This window comes from Terrapene carolina, unplaced genomic scaffold, assembly GCF_002925995.2.
Source record: "Terrapene carolina triunguis isolate 2854851 unplaced genomic scaffold, T_m_triunguis-2.0 Scaffold136, whole genome shotgun sequence".
Taxonomy (NCBI): Eukaryota; Metazoa; Chordata; order Testudines; family Emydidae; genus Terrapene; species Terrapene triunguis.
Window position 1 is genome coordinate 5,108,185 of NW_020664487.1, and position 18,716 is coordinate 5,126,900.

The 18,716-nt window shown below is 40.7% G+C and overlaps 1 protein-coding gene across 1 annotated transcript in view; it reads right to left on the reverse strand.

The window, feature by feature from the left end:
- Positions 1-18,716, reverse strand: part of ADAMTS3 (ADAM metallopeptidase with thrombospondin type 1 motif 3) — a 180,957-nt gene that overhangs the window by 14,131 nt on the left and 148,110 nt on the right. Inside the window, 12 exon segments of the mRNA XM_029911915.1 lie at positions 1,807-1,939; positions 2,700-2,865; positions 3,532-3,695; positions 7,462-7,545; positions 7,787-7,843; positions 10,393-10,516; positions 11,369-11,502; positions 12,710-12,885; positions 13,886-14,031; positions 15,317-15,430; positions 15,855-15,987; positions 18,294-18,437. Of these exon segments, the coding sequence (XP_029767775.1) occupies positions 1,807-1,939; positions 2,700-2,865; positions 3,532-3,695; positions 7,462-7,545; positions 7,787-7,843; positions 10,393-10,516; positions 11,369-11,502; positions 12,710-12,885; positions 13,886-14,031; positions 15,317-15,430; positions 15,855-15,987; positions 18,294-18,437 (1,575 nt within the window).

An 18,716-nucleotide genomic window follows, 5' to 3' on the forward strand; every position in this document is an offset into this window, starting at 1 on the left:
ACAGCAGGAGCATAATTCTGTTCTACCTACTGCTGCTTTCTATTGGACATTTCATTTTAGATAAATTCTATGGGACTTTTCCATCAGAGTTAACACACCCATTATTGTACTCTGAGCAATAGAGAAATGAGTGCTGCCAAGACTGATTTCATTTTTCCAAGTGCTCATGAAAGAAATGAAACTGCCAGCAAGGTAGACTGCATGCATCTGTCTATGCACAGAGGATGCAACCCACCCATTGTCAGCCAGTAAGCACAAGACCTCTGTACCACATAAATCCCACTTAACCCCAGGCAGTGCCACAGAGGGCTTTGTGCTGACCCTCTTCACAGAGGGGAATTTCATCCAGAATAAAGCTTTCCAAGGCTTCCCCACTATTTTTTCTTAATCTTGACTTCAAGGAGCACCTCTAAATGGAAGAGGGTAGTTTAAACTCTGTGCCTATTCATCCTTTAGCCTCTGTACTGAGCACGCCCCATTAGTGACAAGTGTCCACTAACAACTGAAATGAGATGACCATCAAATTCTTGGCAGCAAACCTGCCATGAGATGGAAACAACCTTCTGTATCCCAGCAGCAGTCCCCAGGCCCCTGAGCCAGGCCTGGGCAAGCTTCTACCTCCATCATCCGCCGGCCAGTACGCGGGCGCACTTAGATGCCCTGGCGGGCGCCATGGCATCCGCAGGCACCGGGGACCCCTGGTCTAGATCGTCCTGACAGGTGTTTGTCTAACCAGTTCTTAAAAATCTCCAATGATGGAGATTCCACAACCTCTCTAGGCAATTTATTCCAGCGCTTAACCACCCTGACAGTTAAGAAATTTTTCCTACTGTCTCCTTTGCTGCAAGTGAAGACCATTACATCTTGTCCTATCATCAGTGGTTACAGAGAACAATTTATCGCCCTCCTCTTTATAACAACCTTTTATGTACCTGAAGAGTGTTCTCATGTCCCCCTCAGTCTTCTCTTCTCCAGACTGAAAAAAACTGGGTTTGTTTAATCTTTCCCTGGAGGTCATGTTTTTTAGACTTTTGATAATTTTTGTTGCTCTCCTCTAGACTTTCTTCAATTTGTTCACATCTTTCCCAAAGTGTGGTGCCCAGAACTGGACACAATATTCCAGTTGAGGCCTAATCAGTGCTGAGTAGAGTGGAAGAATTACTTTTCATGTCTTATTTACAACATTCCTGCCAATATATCCCAGAAAGATGTTTGCTTTTTTTTTTGTGTGTGTGCAAGTCTTACATTCTTGACTCATATATAATTTTGTGATCCAGTAAAATCCGCAGATTCTTTTCTGCAGTACTCCTTCCTAGGCAGTCATTTCCCATTTTGTATTTGTCCAACTGATTATTCCTACCTCAGTGTACTACTTTTACTGAATTTCTTCCTATTTATTTCAGACCATTTCGCATTCTAATCCTAGCCTCCAAAGCACTTGCAACCCCTCCCAGCTTGATGGTATCTGTAAACTTTATAAATGTATTCTCTCCTTCAACAACCTGAAATTCAAGAAAATCTCCTGGTTAAGCCAGGTTTGTCTCTTACCATACTTCCTATCTATCCTACACGTTGGGATAGTTTGCTCTTGTGCCCTTAATGATGTCTTTAAAAAAATTGCCAACTCTCCTGAATGCTTTTTTCCCCTTAGACTTGCGTCCCACAGGATCTTCCTACCAATTTTCTGCATTTGCTAAAGTCTGCCTTCTTGAAGTCCATGGTCTTTATTCTCCTCTTTTCCCTCTGACCATCTCTTAGAATCATGAACTCTCATTTGAGACCCACATTTCATCCATCCATACTTACAGTGGCTGTGTGCATTCCTGCAGATTGCACATTCTACGAATAGGCTTTGGTTTTTTGCTGGCTTCACAGAAGCTGCGGTGAACCATTTTGTTATCACTTTTCCTTCGGCACCCATATTTCGTGTATTGGAAACCTTGAAAATATTTCAGAAAGTAACTTTGAGTGAAAATTAGTAAAAATGTCCTGCCCCTTCTTAAACACTTCTGTTTAAACACAATGTTTGTGGACTATTTTATGATTATCCGTCCGAAAGACATTTACATTATATTTAAATACTATTGCCGTTCGTTACAATGTCAAGCACAAAATGGTTTGGGGATATAAAATTCAGAATTATCTGGAGTAACTCTACAGTATATTATAGAGATAATGATGCTATTAAAATCATGGTATTTTCACAGATTTTAAGGCCAGAAGGAACCATTACAATCATCAAATTCTGACCACCTGAATCACTCAGGCAATAGGATTTTACCCAAGGGAAACTGAGTTTACTTACCCAAGTTCACACAGCAGGTGAGTGGCTCACCTGGGAACAGCACCCAGGTTTCTTGAGTCTCAGTCCAGGGAACTATCCACTAGGCCACACTGTAGTAATTCAAGTTACTGTGACATTTATGATACTTCCCATTCGAACTGCCAGGAGTACCACAAATGCCACAGAAAGTTCATACTGCATTGAAATAAACATCAAGATCTACATTTCCAAAAGTGACTAGCTGATTTTGGGTACCAGCAGTTTTTTGGTGCCCAATTTAGACACTTTCACAGGATGGAGTGCAACACTTTCCAAAAACCAGACATTTCAAGTGTTTCAACTTGGGCAACCCACAACTCTTTTTCTTCCTCCTAATTTAACATGAATCACTAGAAGCTGCTGCATCTCTGTTTACCTCCAGCACAAGGTTTGGAGCACTGGGACCAGCTCTTCAAAGCCCACTCAAAAGTATCTATTTCATCCTGAAGAACGTTGTTACTGTTGATTGTGGGTACTGAATCCTCATGAATGATGTATTTGTAAGTCAGGCTAGATCTTGTGTCGTTCTCTTGAGGAATGACCTATAAAAGATCCAGTAGAAATGGAGCACATATTTATTCTTTTCCGGGTCAACAAACCAATATCTGGAAATGTAGGCGGTGCTTAGTAGTTGAAAAACTTATTGATCTTTACCTTCAAATTTAGTACAAAAATAAGTAAGATCAACATAGAAAAATATGCCTCTAATGAGTCTAAACTGGGAGAGTTTACATAAGACCAAATACTGACCCTTCCTAGCTCTGGATTGCTGAACTACATGGCGCTGGATAGACTGGCTATGCTGCGTGGTCACATTCCTACTCTGCTTGGGGGAGGGGCTGGTCCCAAACATGGTTCTGACTAATATGGGACCTGATCCAATGGCCCTTGATGTCAGCAGGCACTGTACTAGGCGTATGGTTAGCTCGTTACTGTTGTATGAATAAATGAGTGCTTGTGACGTAGTAGTGTGGACACTGCACACTACCTCTGAAAGCGAATGTCAGTAAAACTACTCTTACTGCTAGTGTGGGCAGAGCTTCTGCTCATCAGCTCTCTCAAAAAAACTTTACACGCATGCGCATTTTCCGAGAGATTACATACTTATCCCACTATAAGATTTAACATTTTTTTAATAAAAATAAGTAGTTTGGCCACACAGAAACACAACAATAATAATAAAAAAACAAGCCCTTGACATAACCTACCAATATAACAACAGCATCATGCAAAGGGCCATCAGTATGAAGAGTTTCTATGTCATCTTCTATGTTGTATTCCCACTCCACACCAAGTTCAATGAAGGACCTTGACTTGGCCTCCTCCCCTTTCCTGTTCAGAATATAGTGTCCAGTAGCCTGGTTCTTAATGGCTAAAAGGAATCGAAAACAGTGGCAATTGTGCTTCTTGTCATGTAATCTGCAGTCATGGGGGTTCACATGAAATGAGACAAGTAGCATTCTATAAAGCCCTTTTCAAAAATCTCTTTTTGCTTACTATTTTAAATGTTGCGTTTTGCAGTGGGTCCTTGGGAATTGAGGAGATTTTGCTATTCCTAATCCAAAAATACTGAAGTCCTGTCTCTTCCATTCAATACTCCTGAACCCATCTCTCTCTAGCATGCCGCCTCCTCCTCCAACCCAAAGAGTGGAGGCTTTGCCAAAAACTCATCATAAATCCGTGCTCAGGGAATGGATGATACTCCTTTCAAGGATCTAAAGCAGATCACCTTTGGCAAGTGCTACAACTCCATCAGCTCAGGGACTGGAGGCTATACCCAAAGCTGCAATTGCTACATTAAACCCTTACTGCCACCAAACTACAGTCTGAGGAGACCGAGATTGACAATGTATATACTGCCAATATCTGTATCTCCTAATGCAGGTGGATCAGATGAAGTTAGATAGATGTAAATATACATTTTATTTTACATAAACTTTAGCTTAATTCTAGACTCAAGCCAAACCTTTAAAATGGCCAATCCTATTAGTTTTCATAGAAAGTTTTGGAGGTGGCCTAAACAAGTATTTTGGGTATTGTAGGGCATGTTAGCATAACAGTAACATTATACGTCTTTGTAGTGCCATGGTTGTGAAATCTTTGGGTTTTGCAGCACAGTGATTACTAGAAAGGGAAAGTCAATATTACTTTTTGAAAGGTTGTTTTCTTTTGTATACTTATATTCTACCCACACATGCTGACTTTACAAACACTTTCCGTCTGATTCTGGGGTTCAAGGATTAGAAAAAAGGTGCAACAATCGAACCACCATTACAAGGTAAGGGAGAACAGACGACACAATAAAACATCTGATAACGAACAGCTAAGACATTCATGCACTTTGGGAGATACGTTAGTTTCCTAGAGTGAGACATGAATCATGATGTGGATGTTATTGTTATCCTGGAAGTGTATCACTTACAAATCAGTAGTTGTTTAGAGTTTAAAAAATAATCAGAGAGAAAAAGACAAATCATTTTTCTAACCACACAACAAAACTAGGACATAAAATTAGAGAAAAGTCTTATAAATTATCATGACTACAGTAAATAAAATGCAAAAGCCATGCATCATGTATTTATTAGCTCTATGGAGCCTATTTACTATAAAGGCAGAGTAGCTCTGTATTGAAAAGGTACATGGTCAGGTCACAGCTGATCCAAAATTTAAGGTTTCTACAAATAAGCTTTCACAAGCCCGAAAACCAACAGAAATGTTCCCGGTTTTGCTTTATTCCAATGCAAAATTATTATTTTTTTTTAAACAAAACCTTCCCTGCAATATTTGCAACCTGGACACTGCAGCACTGTGTTAGAACCCACTCCAGAAACCACTGAAGTCAATGGAAAATTCTGCCATTAACTTAACTGGGCCTTTGGATCAGTTCCCTAGTGCATGAGAAAGGGGCAAGTGACTAGACAAAAATGACTTGAAACAAAAGTTAAATTGGTAGTCTCGTTCATTGTCCGAGAGAAATGTAAATGTAAACCAACAGCAAAAATATTTATGAGTTAAGATTTCTTTCCATGTAATGACATAAGGTGTTGCTTACAACCCACTGTAGGTAAGAAATTTATAAGTGTACTCAATTATATTAATATAGTAATATCCTATATACTTTTTAGCCTGACAGTGTCCCTTTAAATTTACTAATAATCCACTTTCAGTGTGATCAATAGCTCCTTGAAGTGCTGATCAGGATCAGTCTGAGTTTCTAGAAAATTCAGATGAGAAACAAACATAATTACTAAGTTTGTACAGTAGGATTCAGCCTTGTGAATGCAATTGTCAATACACAAGGAAGCCAGCAAAGCCTTTAGCTTGTTGTTGTCTTACCGTGCAATAAACACAATTAATTTGATGGTTATCTCATTTCTCAGGTTCTCCAATGCATGCCCAATTGTTTGACATTAGCTTTCATGCACAAGGGCCAAACCTGAGGCGAGAAACACTTACCAAGAATGTGAGGAGAAGCCTCGTCTTCTTGGATAAACACATGTCTAGCACCCGGGGGGATATCAAACATCTTAAGGTACCCTTTGGCATGTGTAGTAGTCATTGAAGAAAGTAAAGAAGAAAACAAAAAGTAATAGCGATGGTTAGTAGGGCACTATATTATCGAGCTTCGACTTGCAGAGGAGGGTATCCATTAACCTACAAGCAGCTTCAGGTAGGTTTGTAACGGATTTGATTAGTCTGTCTTGCACTTTTTTCTCTTTTAGGGAAAAAAAGAGACTGTTACAAACCTTAGCCACTTACTTTGTTATGTTGTTTTCAGACCATAACAATAAACAAATTCAGGCAAAAATTTGTGTTTCCTATGTTTCTCAGAATTAAAACAGGCCTTTCTGATTGCTTTTCTTTGTCACCTTTCAGCCTTATGACTTAATGGACTATGAGGTGTTCAGGTTTCGTGTATTTGCTTAACTCTGTGAAACTTTAAAGGGTTTGTCTACCTGGCAGGGCAAAATGCACCAAAGCGGTGTGACTTGTAAAGCACTCTAAATTGCCCCAGGCAGAGCCCGCTAGCACACTCTAAAAGGTGCCTAGTTCACATTAATATAGCCGTTTCAAATGGGACTGCATCTCAAGATGAGAATTGAAAATGCGTAGATTAAAGCATGTTAATCCCAGTGTAGACACACTCATACAGAAATAAAGTGGTCTTCGGTCAATTTAAAAATCACACCTTAATTTAAACTGGTGCAATTCCTCCCTGGTATGCTACCTGATACTTAGAGTTAAAAATTCTTTCCAAAATGATCATTGATGTTCTAAACTAGAATTCTTAATTAAATCTAACCCCAAGTGAATTGTTTAGGACAGTGTTTCAGCAGGAAGAGTAATATTCTCAGCTTTCCACCAAGGGGGAAAAAAACAATAAAAGTTATGGACATTTTTTTTCTCTACCCATGATCAAGAAGTTATGTTGCACCAGGGTTCAAATGAGAACATGTTTATAAGAACTGAATGTGAATAAATTTTATCATGTTTAAAAATGTCAGCCTGTCAATGTTTTAATACATAGTATTTTCATATTTCTTTGCCTACAATTTGACTGAGAGTTTGAACAACTTTAAATGGTACACTTGTCTTGATGTACGTACATTTAACCAAGAAAATCTTCTTAGTGGTAACATACAGCATATCCCTAAAATGTATCCATGTTTATAAAATATGCCATATAAGTAAATCTCTCTCTTGCTCACGCTGATATGCTATGTTTCCAAATAAAGTATATAAATTCCAGTCCTACTATAGAATCATTGTAGACAGATGGGGAAAGAGTTGAGTTCTTAACAATTCAAGTTTAACAATTGGGACTTTTGGACCAAAGTTCCACCTGTGCTCTTGGTTCATGTATCTGTAGCATACCACAGATACTTGGAAAACGGGTGAAGAAAATGAAGAGCTATGAATATATAAATTAACACTATAGGCTGATGGATGACTGGTTTATACTAATCTGCACAAGCAGAATATACCAATCCTTTTACTTATCAGTGATCAAGCATATGAAACATAAAGCTTTGCCTGTTCTTGCAATATGTGTAAGTGACTAGCTGGAAATGAGAACTGTAGCAAGAGTATTGCAGTTGTCGTGGATGCCCATCTTTCTGCAACCAGGTGAAACTTACCCAGAATATTTCTAGACTCCCTTGTTTCAGAGAGGGAAATATTGCGAGCTCCTTTGGGCAAAGTGAATGCTCCTCTTGTCTTCCCTTAAATAGAATGTCTTTAATTAGTGTTCTGGGAACTGAGTCTTGCTGTTTCATTGACTATAATGTCAGCCAGGCGCATTTTACAAATGCAGAATATAAATTACATGGTTACAGTATGTGCTGAAGTTCAAAATGCATTTAAAATATTGTTAGAAATATCCAGCAAATTTTAATAGTCAATGAAAGTGAGCCTAAGTTTGAATGAAAAAATCAGGTAGGTGATTTTAAGTTGGATACTTGCAGATTTCATTTTCCAGCAACTTGAATTCTCTTTGGCACCTCTTGCTTAAATGTTTCCCTGTTGGAAGAGTTTAATTAGTCTTTTAATGACTATATTGCCACAATTACTGTAAAGCAATAGATGTTATGCCAGCATTGAAACATCAGTTTGGAGTTGAATAATTAGCTGCCTTTTCCAAACAGCCTCCTAACAACATTGATCACCCACAAGACATTTGAGTTTGACATCTGGAAGACTGTTTATGCTTTCTCACACAATCATACCTATGCCACAGAAAAGTAAGTTTTTAAATGAAAAAAATTGGGAACATTTTGACCATCTCTATTTCTGATTATTAAGAACTTAACTGTGTCAGAAATCATGAACTACTGCTGATTCCAGAAATACAGAGGGTTTCTTATATGGCTCCAACATGCTGTCTTCCATCCCATTCCAATACATATGTGTATTCAGACAGTGTATGTATATTCCCTATGTCAATACCTTACACAAAGATTTATTTCCCCACATAATCTGTCTTGGCTTGATTCATCCCAGCCAGCAAAAGAGGTGGAGAAAGCAATCACATTTTTAAATAGCATGTATTTTGTAAGGAGCTTTATAAACTCATCATTTGTTTAAAAAAAAACAGTGTCTTGTCTCTCCATTGGTCTGGAGAACAGATAGCAATGAGAATATTCCAAATAGACGGTGATAGTTTATAAATATTCTGCAGTGGAATCCTTGTCCCTTTTTATTGCCACATACACTAGCTTATTTTCATCTAATTTTAAGTGGGCTGTCTAGCTATTGACCAAATTCTGCAATCACTGACGCTGGTGCAAATCTGGCACAGTGTCACCGGCGTCACTTAACAACATTTACACCTATGCAAATTCAGACCCAGGTACACTACTCCTCTCCGTCCTTCAGCTTCCTCCCTGCTCCTTCCCAAACCCCTCTGTGCTGCCGAACAGCCAACCCTTGCACAGCTGTGGTCCATGGCATGCTTAGGATACAGATCCCCGTGAGGCGTCTCTCTGACCAGGAAGGGATGGGCAGGGCTTACCACTAAAAGAAGAGGTCTTACTTCATTTTACTAAAATATAAACAGTTTGAAAAGCCTTAAAATGGCAAACAACGTGTTGCATAATATACAGGAATAAAACTAATAGTCCCTTCATTTCCTTGTTATTCATAGAACGTTTCCTCTTTTAATCTTTAATTTGGTAACTTTATGCTTGGAGCTTACAATTTCACTCCCATTTTTAACACCTGGTTACAAAAAGAACTGAACCGCTTGGAACTGACTTGATGCATCTATGTACAGCTGAGCATTTGGTAATACTGACTCATTTGTGCCGCAGTCATTACCATTTGCTATCTTTATGCTATGAAACATCCCAGTAAAGTGGCGGTCTAATTTAAATGCACGGAGACACTTCTGCACTTAGATAAGTACAGCTCCCACTGGCTTTGGTATCAGGCATGAGTATTGGAGGACTGAATTTGGCCTATTTTATTAAGGGGAGTGTGTCTCAGCCTTGACATCTTTTCTGTTCAGCTAATTGATCATTACCATACACACACTCCACTTCGTCTCAATCCGCTGCCTTTAAACATAGCCCAAAAATTACAAAAAAGATGAAGGTGCCACTGAAAACTACTTGCACATTCAATTCAGAATTACTTCACTTCCCACACAAAAATGGGCATGGGAATTTTGGTTGTGTTCATTTTTTTTCCCCTTGGCCAAGGCATTGTAATTTGGGAGTTTACTACACAAAGCCAGCTTGACACCAAACACACACGTATTGACAGACCTCTAGCTTTGTACACATGCCATTAGAGAAGCTTGTGAAAAAATATAAGCCCGCCCAGTTTTTTTAAATGGTTTTCTTTAGAGAGACTAGAGGGAAATGTGTGTAATAGAGTGTTCTGGGGGAAACAAGTGCAAAAGTCACATTGAATACAATTAAATATTACTCATTAAATGGTGTTTTTCATCCCTGAATAAAATGTTCAGACTTAACATGCTAAAACACGTGTCACATTAAGGTCCCAATCCTCTACTACTGAAATCATTTGGGCCTGATTCTCTCATACACTAAGACCGCTAAGAGGGTAAAGAGGTGCTAAAGCACGGATGATTATACCTATACCCCCCTTTATGCTGCCAGAGCAGCATAAAGGGGTGTTAGTGTAACTGAGAAGCAGGCCCAACAGCTGGCAATGATCTGGCCCTAAATCTGCTAACCAGGGACTTGATCTTTTTTCCATGTTTCACTATTAGCCTTACAAGTTATTTTTGTTTAGCAAAAATCATATTTTTACCACTGATTAGAGCCATCGTATGACTGACTGAAAAACTAAATATGCTCTACACAGGGATATTAGATATTCTAGTTTAGCCAAGTTGTCTTAACAGGTCCTTCAAAAAACAAAAATAATTAATATTTAGTGTTTTTAAAATATATGTATTTTGCTGTCAAAGAACTTACTATTTTTGTATACAGTCTTGCAACTTTGTTTAAGCAGGTGAGGATACATTTTTCTAACCAGTCTATACTAATAAACACTAATGACGAATTGGAATATATCTGGGTGCATGAAAGTGCTCCGCCTACCGGGCTTTTTGGGAGTTCGGGTAAAGGTCCCTTTGACCGTTCGGCAATGAGAGTTATCTCCACCGCAGACACCACATTTATCTTCAACTTTGTTGGAACCAATTTCCTTGTCACAGCCCACTTTCTGCAGAGAGGAGAGTAAGAGGAGCATTTTTTCTGCCCATTATAAATATCACGGTGGAAAGGAAAGTTCACCCAACAATTGATGTAATTAAATATAAAAATACTTGAAAGACTGCGATTGAATAACACAGTGACAGCTCTGAACTGATTCCTGTATTAAACCCATTATTAAGATTACATTTAGGGATTGTAAAAAAAGGAACAGGCAACAGAGAAATTCAGAATTTATTTTCACTTAGAATCATAGAAACACAGGGCTGGAAGGGACATCAAGAGGTCATCAAGTCCAGCTCCTACAATGTGGTGGGACCAAGTAAATCTTGACAGGTGTTTGTCCAACATGCTCTTAAAAACCTTCAATGATGGGATTCCACAACCTCCCTTGGAAGCCTATTCCAGAGCTTAACTGCCCTGAGAGTTAGAAAATTTTTCCTAATATCTAACCTAAATCTCCCTTGCTGCAGATTAAGCCCATTACTTCTTGTCCTACCTTCAGTGGACATGGTGATTAATTGGTCTCTGTCCTCTTCATAAGAGCCCTTAACATCTTTGAAGAGGACAGTGATCAATTAAGCTATTATTACACAGAAAAATATCAAAAAAGCAGAAGCAACTGGTTTAAAAAGAATTATTTAGACAATGACAGTATTTGTAAGAAATAAACCTGTAGTAGAACTATGATTTTAATTAAAATTGGGGGATCCTGGAAAATATGATTTGGTGAACGTTTCATGTTCATAAAATCCGTGTCATATGTGGTTTGCTGAATACTACAGTATTTGGCCAGCTCTAATTATGATTGTACAGCCTTGTTGGATAATCAGCAAAACCACCAGAAGTAAATGTCACTCACCACACACTCTCCACGCACACAAATGCTGTATGGATCTTTATAAGAACAGCGAGTCCCGTCATGTGCCAGTTGTTTCATATAAGCAATGTCTCCAGTTTCTTTGGACTGGCAGTATAAGTGGCATCTTTTGTTGGCTGAATAACAGGGAAATAGTGTTAACTGTGTGTATTTCAATAACCCAAACATGCTTTAGAAAACAACCAAACCCCACAAAGTTTTAAATCCGTAACAACAGGAATGCTGTATGGTATAAATAAAAAGGAGCCTTAGCTGTGAAACCTTGTGCCTGAATTCAGACGCTTGGTGCTCAATTCTCCGCTTGAGGTACACTCATTATTATTATTAGCTTTCAAATGCGTAATGTTCCTAGTCCTTTGAGAGGCTACGCACCCTCAATTCTCATGGAAATCAACTCCCTTTGAAAGGATTGCACAGAACTGGGCCTGAAACTATTCCAAAAGCAGCTATCCGCTCTGATCCCAACTGAAAGCCAGGGTCAGAATAAGATATTGCTGGGCCAGGACTTTCAAAAGAGCACCTAACTCCCTTAGGTTCCTTTGAAACCCCCAGCCCAAACCATATCTCTACATCATGCCATCTAATTTCATATTAAAAATACTATAAAACTGTATTCTATGAGATAAAACACATAGAACAAAACGACAGCAATTTTGACAGCAACCCAGAGAGTTCTGTGGTACCTTTTGCTGGTCTGGCAATCCAATATTTATATTTGCATCTGCCATTGTTCACTATAGTTAACCAAAAGGGGAAAGATTAACTGGTGTTAATAATAGACAAGGTCTGCTAGGCTCCGGTTGGGGGAGTATAGAAAAGTGGAAAAAATACTGAAGAGATGTTAAAGCAATGCCATTAGGACAGCACATTTGTTCATTTTAGCTGCAGTGGACGAGAGCAGCAGCAATGGTTAGACAACCTGTCACTCTCCGGTAGATGGGAGGGAGGGAGGCACATCGGTGCTAGGAAGAGCCCTGTCACACCCTAACCCTAACCGGGCTTGTGCTGAGTGCAATCAATTCCCACTGGCTCGCACAGCAGGAGCTCAGAGCCTTCAGCACTGTGCAGAATCAAATCCATACCAAGGGGAAAGGTGGGGGTAGGCTGAGGGGTTACAGCAGTGTCACTGTGGTTGCACCCATCATCACTTCATTCTGGACCATCATTTTTCCTCTTTTTATTCTCACCTCCTTGCATTTTAACACTTCTTATTTCTGGAAGTGGCAGCGTCCCAACACCACCTTCAAATCCCCATGTGCTGTACAGTAGAACGAGATCCCTGCAGGCGATGGGGTTTAAACACAAAAGTGTAATTTCACTTACCATCAGGGTGCTCATAGGGCAGCCAGTGGTGTTTGCTCTTCTGATGTTCAAAATGGGAATTACGCTGCTGACACTGCTGTGCTCTGAAGTCCTCAAAGTGCTTTGGACATTCTTCTGTATTGCAAAGCTGATACTCAAAATTGACACTGGCGCAATCTTGACCACCATTGACTGGCCTAAGGGGGAAAAATGTTTAAAAGGCTTTTAAAATCCTTGAACCGCAGGAGTGGAGATTTTCTGATGGAATGCACTAGTGAAAAACAGCTACAGCAAGAGCAGAGGAGCTTCCCACAACAAAGGGTTAATATTATTTTTCAGGGCCAAATTGTCAAAGGCAGGTGGAATGGGTGAGCTTGTAAAAACACTGGGAGAACAAATAAATTGCAAAGCTATGCATTTGCACTTGCAAAGCAACATGTGTGTGTGCTGATCGGGTAACTAGACATGCAGTCAGCCCATGTGCATGCCCAAGCAGGAACTTTTTCAGATGCAATGGTGTGCGCGCACCGGTAATGGTTGATTTATAATCAGATAATGTCACTGAAACACAGTGAAAATTCTTGCATTAGGTGTCATCTAAGAATAGGTCTTTCAGGCTGTAGCTGCCATACTCCAGCTTCTCTCCATGCTTTTACATTTCCTAATATCATGTAGATGTTTTCGGAAATTCTAGAATTCTCCAAAGATGATCCCATCCTCCCAACCCCCCGCAAAGAGTCCGGCTGCAGGGGGGTTAGAGTCAATGGAATAAAACATCCAGTTCTTTGCATGGGGTCTGTTGTAGCTTTATAGCCCCTCTATGGTGCCCGTACAAATCACTGGAATAGCAGAAGCGCCCCCCCGCGCACCCTCTGTACAAAGCTCCAGGTAATCTCAGACCCAGTAGCCACAACCCTGTCACTCCCTATGCCCTCCCCACAATGCTCCACCCAATGTCTTGTGTGCAGAACTGGCATGGAGCCCAGCTCCACCGAGTTCAGGTGTGTGGCGTCCCTGTGTGCCCAATCTGCAGGTGTCCACCACGCAATGTGCCATAAAACCGCTGCACTTCTGCTGCACTGCAGAACTGTGGCAGTCCCTTTGCCCAGGTGTGAATGTCATTCACGCTGTATCCTACACATATAAAAACTCCAGACCAATGGGAAATGCCAGTTCATTAGAGACTTCCGGACTTACATTGGATTGTTGCACTGGCGTGTTCTGAAGCGAACGCCGGTACCACAGGTCCGTGAGCAGGAGCCAAACTTTGTCCAGGATCCCCAGTTGCCATCCTGTTTCAGCTGGTTAGCATTCTTCCACATACAGTGACCTTTATAGCACCACTGAGGAGAACCGGGCGAGAAATAAAAAAGTGGAATTACAGTAACATGACGAACAATGCTCAGGGCTAGATTTTACTATAACTATCACCCATAGTAAAGGGCAGCTTGTAGATGCACTGCCCTAGGCACAGACTAGGCCTCAGACTCACAATTCTCTGGTGGAGGAACAGGGTTGAGGAGGAGGGGAGTAGCAGACCTGTGGAGGCTGCTCACCCTTTGTGCTGTGACGCACAATACAGGTAGGCAGTGCAGGGCAGTGTGCGTGCGCTGTACGCCTGCTTAGGATCATAGAATATCAGGGTTGGAAGGGACCTCAGGAGGTCATCTAGTCCAACCCCTTGCTCAAAGCAGGACCAATCCCCAACTAAATCATCCCAGCCAGGGCTTTGTCAAGCCGGGCCTTAAAAACCTCTAAGGAAGGAGATTCCACCACCTCCCTAGGTAACCCATTCCAGTGCTTCCTCCAGCACGTAAAGCTGGATACAATCCAGCCCTTAATTAACCTGATTGGAGAGACTGTTTCTTTTTGGCTCAATCCCAGCCTGCCTCCATTCAGCACCCGCATTTTAATTTTTGTGTGTGCAAGATACAGTGCCAAAGAGCAGCATAGGACCTTTTGCTCATACTGTACTGTTTCTAATGTCCATTTACACTCAGATAGAGGGTTAGTCATCCGACAGTGCACTTTTTGCTGTTGGCTATGGCATATTTGGATGGCATAAGCAGCTTCTCTGTATCTCAAAGTACACAGAATTTGCTAAACAAATATTTATAGGCATGTTAGCTGCTAATTAAAAATGAGAGTTAAAAGCAGGGACCCACCACTGGAGATATTAAAAGAAAAACAGTTAATCCAGGCACATTAGTAGTCCGTTAGCCACAGGATGTCTGGACCGCAAGCACCAAGCATTTAAGAGTAACTACTTCAATCCTAGAGTAAGGGCAAAGTCTGCTACAGTGGTTTCCCACTGCTACTTTCTGGGCAGTTTTCAGATGAAACGACTCCAAAAACATAACGCAAAGCCCACAAGATGGCACTGATGCAAGGTTAGCTCTAAGGCTGGGCTTCGATCTTCTGGCTTCCAACACCATTTCATAAAGTACACCACACTCTGACTTGCTCCTAAGATGAGCCCTGAACCGTGCACATTGTATAGTTCCTCCTCCTTCATGACCTTGGCCTCATTCTTCCCACTGAAGTCAGGAACTTCTGGGATTAAGCCCCCAAACGAGATCTATCCTGACATTTTAAAATAAAAAGATACTGAAAACATAATATACTCACTTTCCCTGGGGCACATTCTGTGCCATCGAGTGGAGGCCCTTTCTTAGTTTTACAGAAGTATGGATTATCTGGATGGCTACACCACAGCTGCTTACATGGGTCAAAGGTTCGAAACTGAAATGTATTAACAAGACCAAGACATTTATTAAACGAAATTAACAATCATGTTATTGATACTGTTCATAGCAGCTATCAGGGCATTAACCATCACCAGATTTCACTAAACCATTTCACTGGTTAAAACTAAGTTGACTACAATACTACCACTATTTAAACACACCACACTGATGTTCCTCCATGAGAATTACTATCAGTTTTGGTAAAACTATGCACTATAGGCTCCTACATTTTCATGAAACCCCGGAGTGGTCCTAAATGAGTCTGGATACACATTTTACTGGCACTTCACACCTTTACGCTGTTTCAATACTCTCAGCCTCTTGCATCCCTCAAAAAAAAAAAATTATGGCTACTGAAAAGGGTCGAAAGCAACTAGATAAAATGATTTTAATCTTTAGAACAACCACTGCGGACATACCGCTGTGCACATTTTGTAACCAACACCAAAATCAAAGCGGCATTGTTCATCCATGGAATAATTGATTCCTGGCAGTTCAGGAAGTTTGGGCCAATCGTGTTCAAAGGGGTCATCAAGGAGACAGTCATAGGAGCTGTGGGAAGAGAAACACAGAAAGCCCATGAGAATACTCAGTGATATTTTCTGACCAACATAGTTATTTTTGCTTGCTCTCATCCATTAGAATGTGTGTTCACCACAACACAGGACAGGGGATAATATTGTGATGGTTCTCGGGGTACCCAGGAATGGGAGTATCCTTGTTACCCTGTTTTCAGCATGAGGGAGTCTTGCTTGGGCATGGCTGGGAGTTAGCTCCCTAACACTACCAGCCTTTCAAGCACTCTCCTCTGGGCTAGGTCTTTGCCTTGCAGGTTAACAAGAGGTGCATCCCAGTCCTCAAGTCCCTTTGAAACATTCCCCTGTGATATCCAGCCCCTGACACCGCCTACTCACAGAAATCCCAAATCCTTTGCCCTGAAGGGAGTAGTGTATCCCAGTTTACCATAAACAACTGCTGCTGTAAGCCACACAGCACTTGCGAGCACTTAAAACAAAACAAAAGTAGGTTTATTTAAGAAAGACTAAAGGTTTAATTAGAAATCAGAGAAAGTGGTGGAAACAAATGGTTACAACAGAAAACAAAATCATAAAATGTAAACCTGGGTCTACACTAATAATTACCTTTCTCACCTCATAAAGAAGGTTTTCCTCCCAGAAATGGTTGGTTCCCCAAGAACCAGGATTCAAACTTTCATGAAAACATCCCTGCTCCAGAATGGGTTTCCTCAGTGAATGGATACAGAGAGCTTTGACTCTGTATTATACTAAAAGCAGCCTTTAGTTTCTATTCACAGACAGGGCCAACCCCAGTCTTGTTGTAAAGTTCCTTTTTTTAAATCTCCAAGTGGTTCTGATTGTTTGAAGTGGCCTCCAATGGTTTCTCATCAAAAGTCCTAGTATTGTGCAAGGGAAAACAATTGAGCCTTGCACTGCATCACCAGCTAAACAGGCTGGGGTGATAACTCTCTCCTGCCTGAATGGGCCATCACCACAACACATTATCCCCTGGTGACTCATTTTTTACTCCCAAGTCCATAAAGCATACTGCCAGTGTAAATACATTGTTCCTTAAATATTACCCGTACCTACATCTCTCAATGATTATGAATCTTGACAAGTTACAAGCTTTCTGTAGATACCTTACATGTTATTCTTTATAGATAAATATCTGTAAGATATATTTGGTTTGTGAGTTTGTCATGTCTCAGGTGAGATGTGTTTGTGAAGAACAGAGCAGTTTGTGAAGCCCTTATCCAGTTCTCTCTCAGGCAACACTCATTTAGATCTGCGAGTCAGGACTGAATGGAAATTGTGAGAGGTCTCAGGTATGCAACAGTAGGAGGATAAGGAAAAAATGTTAAAATGGCAATAAAATCACTCTCCATCCTGCTGTGCTTTTATATATATTCATATATATACAGATTTAAAGATTTTCCTCTTTCTCCAGCCATTTTGCAATTCCCCTTTTCTGCTTTCAGGGCTCCATCCTGCCATCATTTCAAATACACAAACTCCCACTGAGTCAAAGGGAGTTTTGTATTCACTAGAATTTCAGAGTTTGCAAAATCTAGGAGCCTGATCCAAAGTCCACTAAAGTCACTGGAAAGATTCCCACTGATTTCAGTGGTTTTGGATCTGGCCCTATATGAGGAACTGTTGCTGCTGACTTAGAACTTCTTTAAAAAAGTTAAGATGGAAGCGATGTGGCTGCCAGAAAGGAGATTTGGAAAGTGACTTTTTTTTTGTACCTTGAAATGCAACTGTTGTTTTGGTTGCTGGTGTTCTGTTAAAGTGCAGGAGTATTCATTTGCGGTGGTGCATTTTAAGATTGAATTCCTATTTAAATGTACAAATCATGAGCATGAATCCATCTCAAATCCACTTACTTATACACAACTATAGGCCTGTTACTCCTCTCCCCAGCACAGAAAGGATCTAAAGGGCAGAAAAGGCACTGAATCTCTGGCAAGTCAGCAGAGAGGATGCAGCACACTCCCTCGACAGCCATGCTGCCATTAGCCATGTGCTCTTAGCCCCCGCTATGCCATTCAAGGGGGAAGATGGCATTGCAATAAGCATATCAACCACGCAGAGTTGCTCCATCCTTCCAGTAGCCTGACATCTCTCCAAAACCTCAGAAGCCCCAATTCCACTTGTGCTTGCGGAAAGGAGCTTTTGCAGCTCGCAGGGGTCAGGGGATCATGTTGCTCCCTGGTGGTATGTGCTGGGATTTCCCTCTCTCTCTCCTCTGCTGAGTACAGTGGAAGGAAGCATGTGAGCTGACGGCACAAAGTGCTATTTCATGGATAACTACACTAGACACCAACAGGTCCTTACTGTATGTATCTTTTGAGTTCTTGGCCACTGCACCGGGACCAGTGGTAACGATGAAATGCAGCCTGCACCAAAGGAGCCATGACACTCCCCATAGCCGTCTCATCCCCACATCTGTTCCCTTGCCCGTCATGCTCCATTCCCAGCCTGAAACAAAGAGCAGCAACAAAATCGGTGTTATTCCTACCAAAAAAAGGATGGGGGGACGGGGTTTAAACAATTCACACTTTCCATAGTTTTGTTAAAAGGGGATTTAGTTTTCACGTCCTACAAATACCATTAAGTGGGACTCTGTACTAATGACAAAATACACATGGATGGACATTAAAGAGCTCCTGAAAGATTGTTTCTTTAATGCATCTCTTCACTGATTTTATTTTTAATTAACTGAACAGAAACCAAAGGGCTTATCTACACTTGAAAGTT